A 15,858-nucleotide genomic window follows, 5' to 3' on the forward strand; every position below is an offset into this window, starting at 1 on the left:
GTCCCACCTGTTTGGCTGCCAAGTGACAGAGCTAAAAGCATGCCAAGTGGTTAGTCAACATCTGTTTCACCTTGCCATCTGGCTGCTTACTATAAGAAGGATAATTTATAACTCTCTTTTCCCCAGTTGAAGTACCTCTTTGGACCGCTTTCCTCTACCCAGCTGCTACTTTTCACAAGTTTGTAGAAAATACCTATACATTTCCCTCTATCCGATGTCAAATTTGCTTATAATTGGCAATGACGATCAAAAGATACTGAGTGAAATAAATGACAAAGACAAAAAGTTTCCTTATCTTAGGAAGTCAAGAGCTGAACATTTGGCTATTCTAACCATTGCAGAAACTTCCAGAAAGTTTCACATCAGCAAATATCCCATCAAGAATTCCTGCACCAGCATTTCCCAGAAGCGAGGCAAATGCCCAAGACTAAACCAGGAGAAAAAAGTACATAAATTATGATATTCAAGTTTTTAACCATTCAAGTTGGGTTGGTAAAGTGGTAAAATAATTCAGCTCCCTAAAACAGGTTATGCTTATGAAATCTGATACAATATCACTGCTATGGAACTTTTAAATCATTAACATAATTTCAAAAAGCAGTTATCTAGGTCCTAAGAACTGATTTCTGCTCTCAAAGACGGCAGTTACCAACATCAAAATACGTACCATACTCATTCAACCACAGTTGGCCATTTACTAATCTTATGATGTTTCTTTTCAAGTTTAAGTTAAATCTAGAGAATTAAGTCTTTCAGAGCTTAGGTTTCTAGCTAATATTTTTATATTTACCACTAATAATGCTACAAGTAGTTGCATTCACTGAAATATGCTGAAGCAACTTCAAATATCTCAGAGAGGACTGCCCAAGTAAAGTTGAAGAAAACAAAGAGGTCTCGACTTTACAAGTTTGAACTACACCAATTTGTTCTCTCCATTCCTCAAAGTTTCTGGATATTTTCCCATGTTGCCTTGATTTTAAAAAAAATTAAAAGTCTATTTCACAAGTGCTTTGGTTTTCTAATGACATATTAACAAAACCCAAAAAATTAGTAATATAAGCTTTTTTCCCCCCAATTAATTTCAAATTAAAGAAGAAAATTCAAATGAAAATATTAAGAATACCACCAAACATCACAATTTCACAGTCTTAAGAGCAGATTCCTGGTTAAAATATTGCACTATTAATCCAGAAAAACTAATGTACACCACCGCAGACAAAAGAAACATTAACATCTCCATTGTATTTTGACCAGAAGAATTTAACACCAGAATGACAATAAAAGCAACAGTACACTAAAAATAATGAAACCACGATCCAAAGCCTATTTTTTTTTCTTCTCTACGTTTAGAATTTAAGATTGTTTGTTGGGCTTGGGTTTTTTTTCCCTCCTTTCTGGGGAGACTAGAGATTTGAGAACAAAGCTGCTAATAGGAAACATATGGAAAAGCCCTGGAGTAAATGAAAATCTGACTCAAATTCCAAATGCCACGTATCACATATCATTGCCTAAAATTATCTCGTAAGATAAATGTAAGATTTAACCTGTATACTCAATGGATCACCTGAGATGGAAGACAATATTAAGTATAAAATAAACAGAAAGGCTTTCACGATATTTAAGATATTCCCAAAACTAATCAATAATTTCAAACAAGTTGGGATGTTTCTCAAAGCTTGTGTCAGCCAATAAAAGATTAGCTCAACGTAACATGCTGCCAACAGACAGACTTTTGCAGTTTTTCATATAAAATATGAACAGTTCTACTCAACTGAACAATCCAATTCTGGATTTAACCATTATGCTGCTACGATTGCAGTGGGAATACCATACGGCCAGGTTTTCCTATGCATGAACACTTTTTCTGTCTCAAATTCTTGCCCAGGAGAAATTTGAAGACTATGAGATTTCTGGAACAGCAGCGCTGTGGATGCAGTTTTGATGAGAATCCCACACACTTCCACACACAGCTAAGTCTTGCCCCAAACTCCCTGTGCATAAGTAGTAAATTTAACAGGCCTGGATGCATTAGACTAGCTGCATATATATAGACCATCTATGCATCTCGTACAGTATGGTCCATACACTAGTGTCATTATGCATGTACTACCCACCACCTATACCAAAGTTTCCATCAGAGTCAAGGGGAACAACACTGAAATTAATATGCTCTCTTCACAATTTCATTTGCAGTAACTAGTAAGGAGTGACATTCTCTGTTAAGCACGGAAAAAAATCTCTAGTTCACTGGTTGCCAAAGGATGTAAAATTTCTTGAGGGACAGAGAGAGAGCAAGTTACTGACACAAGCGTGCACTTGCTTCTTAATTGTTCAGCCTGTACTATTTCCAAGTGCTTTTAAGAAATAAAGATCAATGAAAAGATTTCTTCCAGAAACACTCTTTACAGAATGCCTTAACTCCTTTGTTCCTCATTTGGGGAAAAGAAAATTGGCCTGCCATTCTAAAAGATACTATTTTACCAAAATTTATGTCCTATTTAGGCCACCAAGAAGAACATCCAGACACCATATTATTATTCTTCTATCTTTCTTCTACAGGATGAAACAAGGAACAGACTGAATAAGTGACTCACGGGTCAGCAATAGGGCCGAATTTTTTAGCATGAAGAAAATGAAGCCACTTATGTATTAACCTGATGAGTAGATGCTCAGATTCAGGAAATGATCTAACAACCTAGTATTCTGCAAGAATAATAAAAGCAACTGTCTACTCATTTCTCCAGCAACAATACTGTGATGCAGCATAATTATTACTTGCTCAAGAAAAAGTTACTGTTTAACAGCTAGAGGTTATTAATTTCATGAAAGCTTACTTTGATTTTTGCAATGTATATTTTTCATTTATAATTATGCTAATACATACAAATTCCATTTACCCTCCTGCAAATTATTATTTCCAATATTATCTATTTCTTATTTGTCATGTCAGGATCACAGTTACAATTAGCATTTACCTCTACAATATAGCGATAAACTTTTCAGAACACAAACCAGAACAAGCTAGTATGAGGCCAACAGGCCACTCTTCTCCTTGAGACCACAATCAAGATGAAATACCTAGGAAATTACACATTGGTAATATAAACTCTTGGTATTTTGGCTCTCACTGAAAACAAAAATCTCTTGACAATAAGGTCTTCCCAGAACAATTAATATTGCTGTTCAAAGCTAAATAAAGTGCATTTAGAATGAATTTCTGAAAGTCAAACCCACAATCTTTTATTTCATAAAAGTAGAAACTAAGTCTAATCTCACACGAAACTTCAACATTCTTCTTACTGATTCCATCAAACAGATGAAAGAAAAACAGTATTTATTCTTTATAAAAACCTTGTGTGATTGTAAAGGCATAAACACAGTGAACATAAAAAAAATTGAAAGGTTTCTTACCATACTAACTAAAAATATTTCATTACTCCTGTTCCAGGAATGCTTTGCCTTAGCAGTACCTATGTATTACAGATGCACACTGCTGCTTCTTGTGCTTTGCGCTTGTAACAGAAAGGATAATACATGCTTCCCACTTTAAGAGTTCCCTCCCAAAACCAGAAGGCACAGGAACCTGAGAAGAGGAGAAAACGTGAGCACGGAAAACACATCTGTTAGATGTGCAATTGCTTCATAAAGTAATTTTTCTGTCTTTCTAAAGAGTAACTTCCCACTCAAACTTTCCATTGTGGGTAAACCTAGTATCTAGTTCACCCATTGGCAGTTCTAAGCAATTATACCAGTCACCTCTCTGTGACTGCTTTCATAACATAAAGACTTTTTTAGAAGTTTCAGCAATAAGCCCAGTGCTTGTCAAAGATGCAAAGGGAGTTTTGGAAAGCGGTCTTGCAGTCATATAGAATATTAACATTTTTAAAGGCAGTTACTACTATTGGCTCAATTTTGGTAGAATTCAATCTAATCACTCAAAGCACTGTTTTTATGCCCTGGCTAAGACTCAGTTGGATATATTTTTTAAATTTATTTTTTAAAAATAAAGCATTTTGGAGGTTTATATTTTGTCTACAAATAGTTGCAGGCATTACCTCCACTCTCAGAAAGTGCTAGGACAAGGCAAGAGTCAGGTGTCAGAAGCATGACGTAAGGACACGGACACTTGCTTGATTACTATGTAAGATCTGTAACTAATGTCTAGAGCAAGTCATCCTCCCTAGCGAAATGGCCACTCATGTGAATGCTGGTTTAGGTGTGAACCATACTCAAGTCCTCACCAGAAGCAGCCATAGGGCCTTTCAAGAATCTCAGAATGGCTAACGATAGAAGAAATAGAAGATTTCCTGCCACAGAGTGCTTGGATAAAATACCCATGAGACCCTGTCTCAACTCTGCCAAGAAGCAGCTGTGACTCACAAATTATTCAAACAGTAGAGAAACACTTCAAATGTCAGGCAGAATATAGGTGCACGGATAAGTATCTCTGCCAAAACAGCATTAATACCATTTAAAGCAAATCCAAGCAAAACGGAGATAAAAATTGAGTGTAACTAAAGGAAATAAAGGGTACAGAGCTGCTATCTCTCCTTATAAGAGAATATGCCAGGGTACAGACAAATGACATATAATAATACTTGGTGTTTCTATGAAAGTTTCCAAGCCACAGATTCTGACTGCAGAAAAAAAGTGCACTACCTGCCATAAACGTAATGCTGGCTGCAATACCAGCATTACAAGGTCTTCTGCTAAAATGAGAGGATTTATTCTTCAGAAGAAAGAGGGGATAATAAAAATTAAGAACCAGAACACACTCAAAAGAGTAAATGGGGAAGCACTTTCCACCACGTACAAAGGGGAAAATTTCTGCTAATGCCAAACATTTTCCCATGCATGATCGTTCAGGAATGCTTTGGCAGGTAACGTAGACAACTGCTCCTTATCCTTGCCTGAATGAGCCTAAAGAAGGAAAAGATTTTGGGGGGGGGCTACAAACATATGCTTTGCAGATTGGATACTAACACGGGAACGGTCTGAAGTTGCAGACACATTTTTAACAAAAATGCATGAAGTCCATAGCTATGAATGAAAGTAACATGCCAATGAATAAGGTATTAACGTAAATTATTAAGACAGGGTAGAATTGCATTATCTCTTTTAGGCATCTATCAGCTTAGGGCATTGAAAGTTAGCTGTTCTGTTTGAAATAAATGAGTAGAAGTGCCTGCTTTGTAATAGGCTCAAGGAACGAAGTCAGTTGAAGTGGATGCTAAGAATGTTCTCCCAGCGAGCAACAAGTTTCTACTCAACTTCACATATTAAGATGACAGTCCTCAGATTTTGCTGATTTTTTATTATTTTGTTTTTATAAGACATGATGGTCATGCCTAAACTGCTAAAGAACTAAAAGATATAATCTTTTATATATATTTATATATTATAATATCAGAATAATATTTTATATATTTTTATATTTTTAAAATGGTAATTACAAAGAAGAGTCATTTTATGCTATCTCAAATCAATAACACTGAATAAATTATTACAGAAGCAACAAGGACAAGCACAAAGGGTACTACTCAATCTGGACTTACCAACGTGGATTGGTACTGCTCAAGGATCTCTGTGCTCTACGTTCAGCTATTTTACCTTTCTCGCTTTTTTCCTCCATTACAAAACACTCTGCGTTCTTTTAGTTTTATTTACAATATTTTTTTAGTTTTATTTACAATGTTTACTTTTGTTTATTAAGGAGTGCAAGACGCCTATCACATACTATGATCGCATATATAATTTTATATAGGACACAAATCAGGCAAAATAAAGGCTGTTTTAAAGTTTGAGGTCCAATTGCTAATGCAGCTTCAAGAAAATGAACATACCTGCACCAGTAAACAGTGGTTGCAAAAAAGGGCAGACATTCCCATTTTATATTGGGGTAATCACAGATATCCAATCTCCAATTAAGCAGGCAATATCCCAGAACTCCACGTGGGAGGAAAATATAGCCCAAAGTCATCTATCTTGGAACAACCAAAGTTGTTATACAAGGTATAAAGCAAAACACATTTATTAAACAAATTATTCCATTACTAAAAATAGAAGTGTCAGCTGACAATAATTACTCTCCTCAGAAGAGATTTATAATTTCATGCAATAGTCCAAGGTATTTTAGAGTTACCAGACACTATTTGATACAGATATTATTACTTACGTAGCTCTAATGAGACCAGGGCTTCCTAACGTATTACTTCTACATGCATAAATGCTTCTAGTGAATTCTGCTTTAAAAATTCAGTGTATTACTGTTTATTAGTAGAAGAAGTTATTCCACAATTGTCTATGGGATTATATTAATTCCCATGTTACAAGGTCAATAAGCTCTTGCTCTTTCTCAGTTGTTTGATCTACACGAGGATCGGTCTTTGAGATCCAAATGTAGTTGCATTTGTTAACTAGTAATGTGCTTCGAAGATGTAGGTTTTTAAAAAAATAAACCACAAACATTATACAGTTTAAAAATAAAAAATAAGAAAAGTACAGAAAAAAGTAGAATGTGAGAAAAAAAGTCAACAATTCCAGTAAGTAAAGGAATGCTTAGGAAGAAGAGAGAACAAGAAGAGAGGGGATGTTATTTAACTCAGAATCAGCAAACCTACATAAGTGGAGAAAGTGGAGAAGATATAGAGCAAAAGATCCTCCACATCTCACACAGCAAGGATGAGAGGAAAGGACACATTTATATTTCAGAACGATAATAAGCACCAATGAAACCATCACAGGGCTTAGGATACCCACTAATTTGCACTGATTTCTAGTAAAAATATAGGACAATTTTTGTTTTTTCTTCATTCTTTTAGGACTGCATGGTCAACTAAAAAGCACATTCTTGAAATCCAGCTGTAAAACCTACACAAAAACATACTTAGTATCCTATTTAAATTCATGGTTGGAGCATGCATACTCAAGTTATAACAGACTGATAAAAATCAACAGCACCCACAACCTGCCTTTGATTAGAAGAGTCAATGAAGAAAGTTAGTTCAGAGTAGTATTTGATCACTACATACAAAATCTACAGTCTAGCAAATCTTAGGAATTATTTTTCAAATATAGTTTTTGTAAACTCAACTGTTTTCAGTTGTTCAACATGTTCTTCCTAGTAGCTCCTAGCAGAACAAAGCAACACATAAAAAACTGGCTGCCTAAGACGAGAGTTGCCAGAGTTTTGATCTTGTAATACCACCTACTAAATGGGAAATAAGTAGAGGCCACACAGCAAGGTTCAGGTCAGGGGCAACAGTAAGCCCCACACAGGGCCTTCTTTTCCTTTTTTAAACAGATTGGGTTTTGTCTCAGCTCTGCAGGATTGTTGATAGAACCGGACGGCCCCTTTTCCACGACCTTTAAAAATGCATATTCGCACAGGGACATGCTCCTAGAATGACTTTCCACTGAAGAGCAGAACAACAAGTCCACAAGAGCTATTATTAACAGAGTGCTCAGAGCTCTGGCTGGGCTGGAGGCGCTGCAAGATCAAGCAATCCAGTATCTCGATTTGCTGAAAGCTCTACACTTCAGTATCTGAATTTTCAGATTAGTTCCGGCACAGGATAAATAAATCCAGCAGCCGCTACAGTCTGGTTACTTTTGTTGGTGGTAAGCCCAAACAAGAAGTGCCTTTGCAGACACATATGAGAGTCACACAAGCTGCCGTTGGGTTGCTGACAGCGTTTGTGGACTGCCAGCTAAGACCTAGAAATTAGGATGCAAAGAGAACATGCATTTTCTGTGCCTACAATCTGACTTTGAAGTGCAGCCCAGTCCAGATGATACATGCCTAAGGCTGTTTCTTACTTCTGAAACCCACAGGCTTTATGGGGAACCAAATTACAACATTCAAACTTCTTCATTCGATTTGATCATGCATTCTCTGTTCTACTGTGCAATCAGAGTAACAAACTAACATCACCAATTCTCATCTAAAACACAGAATACCTCCAAAGTTGTCAACTGAGAACTTTAAAATTTTCAGCTTTAGGCTTTTCTTCAGACATCTGATAGCAGGGGCAGACCTTAGCTGAAGACCTTTCTAATTCTAACAAGATCATGCTTCCAAGACAGTTCTCAGTTCTAACTTAGAGCTTACCTTCATTTGATTTCCTTTAATCCTCTGTGAACAATATGCACCTTTTATTTCCTTTCTCTAGGCTTCTTATGGACTATTATAAGTTGGAAGGTGGAAGAAACCCAAAAGAAACCCAAGAATCTTTTATAGTAAAACGGTAAATATAGGCAAAAGGCCAAGCAGCATAATTTACTCCTCCTTCTATCAGCATGAATCCCATTCATCTCAGTGCCACTGTTTATCTTCTCTACTTATTCTATGAATGTTTTGTCTAAAATCTGGAAATTTCAATTTTTTAAAAGTTACCTAGCTAAGCAAACCTAAAATCACAAAATATTATAACAATCCCCTTTCTTAAGCCTTCAGTTCAGAACCAAAGTTGAAAAAGCTAACAGGCCTCATAAGTTGAATGCAGTTAATGAATATGATAAAATTTCAAACATTTTAATTTACAAAAAGGATCCATCCAAGTTCGGCTTCAGAAAATAAATCACCTTCAAGCCAACCCTGACTTCTAACTTGATATACATCTCCCTTTGCATCACAACGGCATAAATAAAATGATGAAAAAAATTTACAAATTCAACAGAAAAAAATAAGTCCTTATGAAACACGTTTTTTAAAACTGAAAACCAAAACACACTGAAAACTAAATAGATTTGTCAAAGCCTTTGAAACAAGAATCTTAAATTTAATCCTCTCATTATTCTCCTTGTAAGGAAATTCGTACCACACCTCAAACCAAACCCAGAAGAAGATCAAACCACACAAGTTGACCAAGGTCACAAAGTATAGACTTGTTTGTATCCAAGATAGCTCATGCAACAAAAAAGGAACTGACTCTTAATATATCCCATGTCTAGATCTGCATCATATTCTGCAGCTAAATATGCTTTAAAATAAGAGCTTTGCTACATTTTTTCAAAAGGACAGACTCTTTTGCTCTGCCACCATGGATTTTTAAATGCATCACAAGATTTTAAGTCTCCTGATAGCTTAAGCAGATTTGGGACACAATCAGTAGTAGAAAACAATACAAAAAATATCAGGTAGGAAATTAAAATTATAATTCGATCCAATTTTTATCTTTAGAGAAAATAGTTTTAATTTTTGCATATGTTTTATTTAGAACTGTTAATATAATGGAGTTTCCAAAAATTTGTACCGTGTTCGTTGTCCTGTGCTTAAAAAAACCCAAAAATTTGTAGCAGCAAGTAACATTTTACTAACTGACATAACAAACTTGGGTTTTTTCGTTCATCATTATGAACGTATTCTAATTATTTTACAAATTAATTACTTTTGTTGTTTAGTATTATTTGGGTTTAGCAGTACAATGTAGCTATTCACCTATTTACAGCACTGTTAATAAAGGACTATGTAGTTTTAATTTTACTCTTTCAACCTCTCCCTTGTATTCTGGATTCTTTACATAAGTACATAACTGCTTTATTTTAGTTCCAGTATTACCAACTCCTACAGTGTTATTTTGGTCATGATTTCTGGTGTTTTTCTTTATACCCCAAAATGTTAGAAACATACACGATTTATCTTTTTAAACAATGTTCTTGTCCTCAATGTTACAGAGGAAACTTGAAAAGGTCAAGCAAATCATCAGCTTCAGGAAGCTGAAAGACAAAAAAAAAAAAAAAGAAAAGTAAAACTTACTACTGCATTATTTTCTCAAATATGATACCTCTAAGGCACTTATGCTTCTTTAAGAATCAGATTCTTCCCTGTGAATAGATCTTGAAATAATGTAACTCTTTTATCAAACCAAAAGCATAAATTAAATGCTTTTGATAAATCGTACAATTAATGCAGAACTGCATCTCACTTAAAAAAAAAAAGTCTTTTTTCTCCATTTTTTGAATATATCAGTTATCACACATATAGCAGCAAAAGCAGATAACTACACCTTTTTTTCTCCCTTTTAAAAGCCACGAAAAATGTTTTTGTTCAGTAAAATAGTTTATATCATGTCATAGTTGTCTTTCTCATAGGAAGATTTACAGTCTTTCTACACAACTTAGCAAAAACCTGGTGGAAAGTTAATGTGAATCCCAAACTACAACTTAAAAACAACACTGACAAGTACACCACCATACCAACAGCACTGTACAGCACAATTACTTTGCAGGAAGGAAACAGGAAATACGGATTATGAAGGGAAAAAAGTATAAAATGGAAGATGTTCATAAGAGCTTTTCTACAGCACATGCTTTCCCTCAATCTCGACAAGGTTAATTTTTTACTGTTTCTTAACTTCATTCTCCAGAGGACAAATCCTTTGAGTAACTAAATCACTGCAGTTGAAACCACACTATGAACTAACGACCTCTGAAATATTTTTTGAAGTCTTCCTCTCTCAATTTTTTCTAACAGGAACTAGTAACACTGAAAGAGTCCTGCAAATAATTTTGAAGTGATTTTAACAAAAGGAGAAATCACTTCATGGACTTATGAGACAGCATTCACAGTAACTGATGATGTGGCATAAAACTTTTTTTTCTTAATTTTTTTTTTTTTTTTTTTTACTGGCAAATCAGAAGAGGGCTTAAGGCTGTTATTTTGCTTTGCCTTCCCAGAAGGCTCCTCACCACAAAATATGGTTTAGAGAGGTCTTTTCCTTCTCCAGCTGTGTTAGGCTATTTCTCAGATGATTTCACCAGCACAATAACTTGCTGCCCTCTACAACTTGAGCTTCACAGACTTCAAAAGAGTAAGTTTTCTTGGTAAACAGGAATAAAATAACTGATTGTATTACTTTTTGCAGTTAAGAGGGATTCGTGCATGTTATATAATTTTTAGCTTTCAGCTAGTAAACTGCTTACAAATACAGTTACTAAGTTTTGCATTTATTACAGATGGTACAGAATCATTTTCTATTTTCTATTTTTTTTCAACTTTGTAAAATATGCAGTTTAGCACATAGCATGCATCCGAGTTGCTTTCTCCACTACCAAGGTTCACCTGAAATGATTCTTTGTTTTAAAGTGAGCTAAGTTCTTAGAAATACTTCATGGAGAATTGTTAGTACCTCAGTGCTTTGAGACATGACCTGTAAGCCAAGGTATAAAAAAATCCCCCCAAATACCAGCTCCTTTCTCTCCATAAAACCAGCGAGAGACTGGTACCTACTACTTATCATTCCAGCTAAAGTGATGATAGTTCTCTTCACATTGTCTACGTGGCAAGTGGAGCAGTGGCATGAAGGCCTAAGTAAGTTTTTTCCTCAAACCAAGCAAGACTTCCCCAAGTTGTTCCTCCTGGTTTCTAAGGACCATTGTGGCACTGAGAAACGAAGTTATTAATGGGAAATTTTTCGACACCTAGTAGAAGTGCTGAGAGAATAGAACCAGAAGGTGAGGTTAAAGTTCTAGGCTGAAACTGACAGGGAGTAAGAGGAATCAAAAGGAGACCAAGAACATATTTCTGGCATTTACTTAAATTAGCTCAGACATCTGATGATCCCATAGGGATATGGAGACGCTGGCTTTGCTGAGGACTTACCTAGAGTGGGGTTCCAAACAACTGACCCCATCCAAACCTGTTTTTAAGATTTTAATCAGTTATGAAACTTGATTAAAGGAGCATTCAAATACGAATGATAAAAAGTTAGAAATGCAAGTTAGACAATACCACAGAAGATTTCACCTAGCCACTGTCACACACAGGAAGGTTACAAGGATGTACTATTCCACGATTATTACTACTTTTTTTTCCTTAGTATTCTCTCTCTCTCATTTAGTTTGTAGAATACATCGTGCATTAGGAATTAATCACCACTATGAAGCATAGGAAAAAAGTATTTGCAAGTTCTATCTCCTTTATTATCAATTGATTGTTTGGTAAAGAAAAAAAATATTAAAGAGTACCAAGAAGAGAGAGTCACTTGATTTAGAAATATGAATGTCATTATAAAAAACTTGAGAACATCTGCTTACCTCTGCCTCAGGGTTCCCACACCATACTGAGCAAAGTCTCTTAAAATTTTCTATGATTTATGTGCTTTGACCTGCAATGTTACATTTTGACTCATCTGTTTTTTAAGTTGAACAGCTTGACATGATTCACAACTCAAATTCTGCCAAATAACAGGGTTCCTCTGACTGAATAAAGTGCTCTAAAAAGTCACTCTGGCTTTAAGCGTCAGAAATCTGACATGCAAAATTATTTGGTTTTCACTACATCAGTATTTTGTCTCAGAAAGGTACTTGGAAGATAAATTAGTTCCTGTCTATAAAGAACCTATGATTACAGATGCATAGGAAGTCTCTAAAGGAAACATTTTACCATTGAACATTTTACAAAATGTGCAGCCATGTATTACAGAAAATAACAAAAAACAACATAAAATGCCACAGAACATACAATCACCAATGCCATGTAAATTTCTGTTTTACATTAAATACAGTATTTCAAAGTGATCGGTTTCACTGCTTTATTTATAGAAACAGTCCTGCAGTTACCTCACCTTAGTCAAGAATATATATTTTTAGCAAAAATTACTTTGTTTAAAAACAAGGACAACAAACACAAACCATGGCTTGGATACTTAGTAAGACTTGCAAATTTCTTCACAAGGAGTGTATTACCATACTAACTTAGGTTATTTAGAGAGGTGCTGGAATTCCCCCCTTGAAGATTTTCAAGGCTCTCCTGGACAAAGCCTAGGCTGATCTGACCTACTGTTGGAGATGGAAACACTTGGAGCACCAGACTGGACTACATGATCGCCCGAAGTCCCTTCCAAACAACACTTCTTTGATTCTGTGATATTGACCACGCACCACTTGTGCAGTGCAAATTCATAGTGAGAATAAATAGTACATTTGTCAAAGAAGTTTTCATCTTGACAGAGTTTAATAAGGCTATCTACGTTTTTGCAAAGGTCCGAGGAAGAAACATTGCTCAGGAATTCCGTCTGCACCCATTTAAAACTGACTTGTAAGGCTGATGCTTAACCCATTACATTGGAAAGAATGCAACACCTCAAATGCTCAATACAAATCCCAGACTATACCACTTCGTACAAAAAGTCCTTTTGCAACTTCTCTGTAATAAATTAGAATGAGAAAAGAATGAAGCCTGGGATTTTTTTCTACTCCCACCTGTTATGGTATTCTTCAGTAACAGACACGGCACAGGTAGAAAGCTGTTCCTAGTCTAAAGTCAGACAAGAAAATTTATGTTTACTTCAAGGACAGTGCATTTGTTTATGGCTGTTTTCTTGGAAGATACATATTCAAACTTGTTTTTGTTAATAATGTCACTGACAGTGTTGCCAAAAAAGGTATTATTCTACTTACTTTATTTTATATTGCTGCTTCTTAAACATTAAACTTACATGGGATTTACTTTATGACTATCTAATAAACTTATTTTTCCTTCTCATCAACAGAATACAAGATACAAATTTCAATATGGGGTTTCTGAGCCAGCTATCAATCATTCACCTCCTCTGGGCTGCTATGGTTTTTTGTCAATACGAAGACTATGATTTTGAGGATGAATATGAGGAGGCAGATCATCAACATCCATATTATTTTAATCCAAATACACATGCTGAAGTTCCCCGCTTTCCTTTTCCAGCTGAGTGTGCCAGAGAATGCTTTTGTCCACCATCTTTTCCATTATCAATGTACTGTGATCATCGTAAACTTAAGACAATACCAAATATCCCTAGTCACGTCCAGCAACTTTACCTGCAAAACAATGATATTGAAGCTGTGCCTGCAAGACCATTCACTAATGTTACCTTCATAAGAGAAATTAACCTCAGCCACAACAAAATTAAATTTCATATGATTGACCATGGTGTTTTTAAGAAACTTTCAAACTTAGTGCAACTGCATTTACAACATAATGAATTAGAAGAACTTCCATTCCCACTCCCCAGCTCTCTAGAGAGACTCCTCCTTGGTTTCAATAAGGTTTCTCGGTTATCTGGAAATGCATTCGAAGGATTACCTAACATAACCATGCTTGACCTTTGCAATAATTTTCTTGACGACTCAGTACTCAAAGGAAACCCCTTTTCAAACATGCAAAATTTAATGCAGCTCAACTTATGCAACAACAAATTACAGACTATGCCTCCTGATCTACCATCGTCACTTATGTACCTCTCTCTTGAAAATAACTCCATTTCTTATATTCCAGAAAACTATTTCAACAGACTTCCAAAAATCATTGCTCTAAGAATGTCCCACAATAACCTGCAGAACATTCCACATAACACCTTCAATCTACCTAACCTTCTAGAACTTAATCTTGGACATAACAAATTGAAACAAGTATTCTATATTCCAAGAAGTCTCCAGCATTTGTACATTGAAGACAATGACATTGAAAGTATGTTGATGGCTGTCATAAGCAAAAAACTTAGTGGATTTTGGCCTTGGTTGTGGGAGGGGCATATCTTCTTGTGGGAGTTCGGCATATCTTTCATCCAGAATTAAGAAGTTTTTGGCCCAAATCAAAAACTATCAGAAACATCTCTTTTATTGTGTCCTCGGTTTTGAGGACCTGCCACCCTACAGCTCCCCAGTTGACATGTATAAACCAAGCATAGAATCCAGCAGTCATCCAAATTTGCATGTTGTCCAAGAGGTACTCTCATGTCCTTTGCAGAGAGGTGAGCCTGAGCTCTTAGTGTTATGAACTAACCAATTAATGTGGCACTAACCCAGAGTTCAAACACACTGCCTTCTCAGGAGCAAATGCAGCTATGTAGCTTTTGATCAGCTTTCAATGCAGGCAGAATATCCCATCTTTTTTAAGATGGGTTGTGCAAGCACATCCTTGGTTAGCCGAGACCAAACCAGTGAAATTAGAAAAGGTTTTATTTTTGCACTTTACCCCTAATTTGCAATTTTTTTTGTGAAAGTTAATAATCAGTTTTTCATATAACAAGCTAAAAATTTTGAAAATTGCTTCTGATTTGGCGATTGATAAAAACATACAGAGAGAAGGAAATAAGAAAGTTTTCCATTCACATAAAATAGTAATTACAAATCGTAGTGGTAGTCACATTTATTTTTTCTTTACCCCACAACTTTATACTTAGCAAACGCCCAAACTTATCACTGTCATTTACAAAACCAATTAAACACAAGGAAAGATTATATTAATATTTTGAATCACAAAAGTATTTTCTGGTTTAAATTTCAAAACATAAGTTTCACTTTTGCAATAGGTCTTAAATATAACTATTTTCTTATTTTAATTAATATTTTCTCTGTCTTACAGGCATAAATGTTACTTTGATGTGTCCGTCTATTGATCGAATGAACACCAACCAATTAACCTATATACGGGTGGACCAAAATAAGCTTACCATTCCAATAAGCTCATATGCATTCTTTTGCTTCCCTCACATTCGAACCATATATTATGGTGAACAAAATGTTAACGTCAACAAGTCAACTCAGTTAAGAACAGCAGTGTTTCGACGATTTTTAACACCAGAAGAATACGAAGAAGCAGAAGAAAATCATGAAACACATGATCGTGAAACTGAAGAAGATCACGAAGCAGACTACTTCCATCCTTACTTGCAGTGAAGTAATCATTGTTAATGAGTATACATGTAAACTTTTCCTTACTTGTGGGGTATTCATATCTATTTTAGAACAGTTGGATAGTTTGGGATATTTAAGATACATCTATAAAGTTGAGATAGGATTTTAGTGTAGGTAAGTGTCCTATTATGGATGCAATAAAAATCATAATACTAGGAGCAAAGAGCACTCGCCTCAGCATTA

General features: G+C 35.4%; 2 protein-coding genes across 4 annotated transcripts in view; one reads left to right on the forward strand and one right to left on the reverse strand.

Annotated features, from left to right (window-relative positions):
- Positions 1–15,858, reverse strand: part of CENPP (centromere protein P) — a 152,243-nt gene that overhangs the window by 95,751 nt on the left and 40,634 nt on the right. The window lies entirely within an intron of this gene.
- On the forward strand, positions 13,501–15,657 carry OMD (osteomodulin). The gene is made up of 2 exons (XM_063348116.1): positions 13,501–14,446; positions 15,344–15,657. Exons 1-2 carry the CDS (start codon positions 13,516–13,518, stop codon positions 15,655–15,657), a joined length of 1,245 nt encoding a protein of 414 aa, XP_063204186.1. The 5' UTR covers positions 13,501–13,515.

This window comes from Chroicocephalus ridibundus, chromosome 10, assembly GCF_963924245.1.
Source record: "Chroicocephalus ridibundus chromosome 10, bChrRid1.1, whole genome shotgun sequence".
NCBI classification, from domain to species: Eukaryota; Metazoa; Chordata; class Aves; order Charadriiformes; family Laridae; genus Chroicocephalus; species Chroicocephalus ridibundus.

Excerpts from the sequence above, each read along its gene's own strand:
- OMD (XM_063348116.1), top strand. The coding sequence starts at position 13,516 with ATGGGGTTTCTGAGCCAGCTATCAATCATTCACCTCCTCTGGGCTGCT. Across the intron at positions 14,447-15,343 it reads TGAAGACAATGACATTGAAA|GCATAAATGTTACTTTGATG; the intron begins GTATGTTGATGG and ends TCTGTCTTACAG.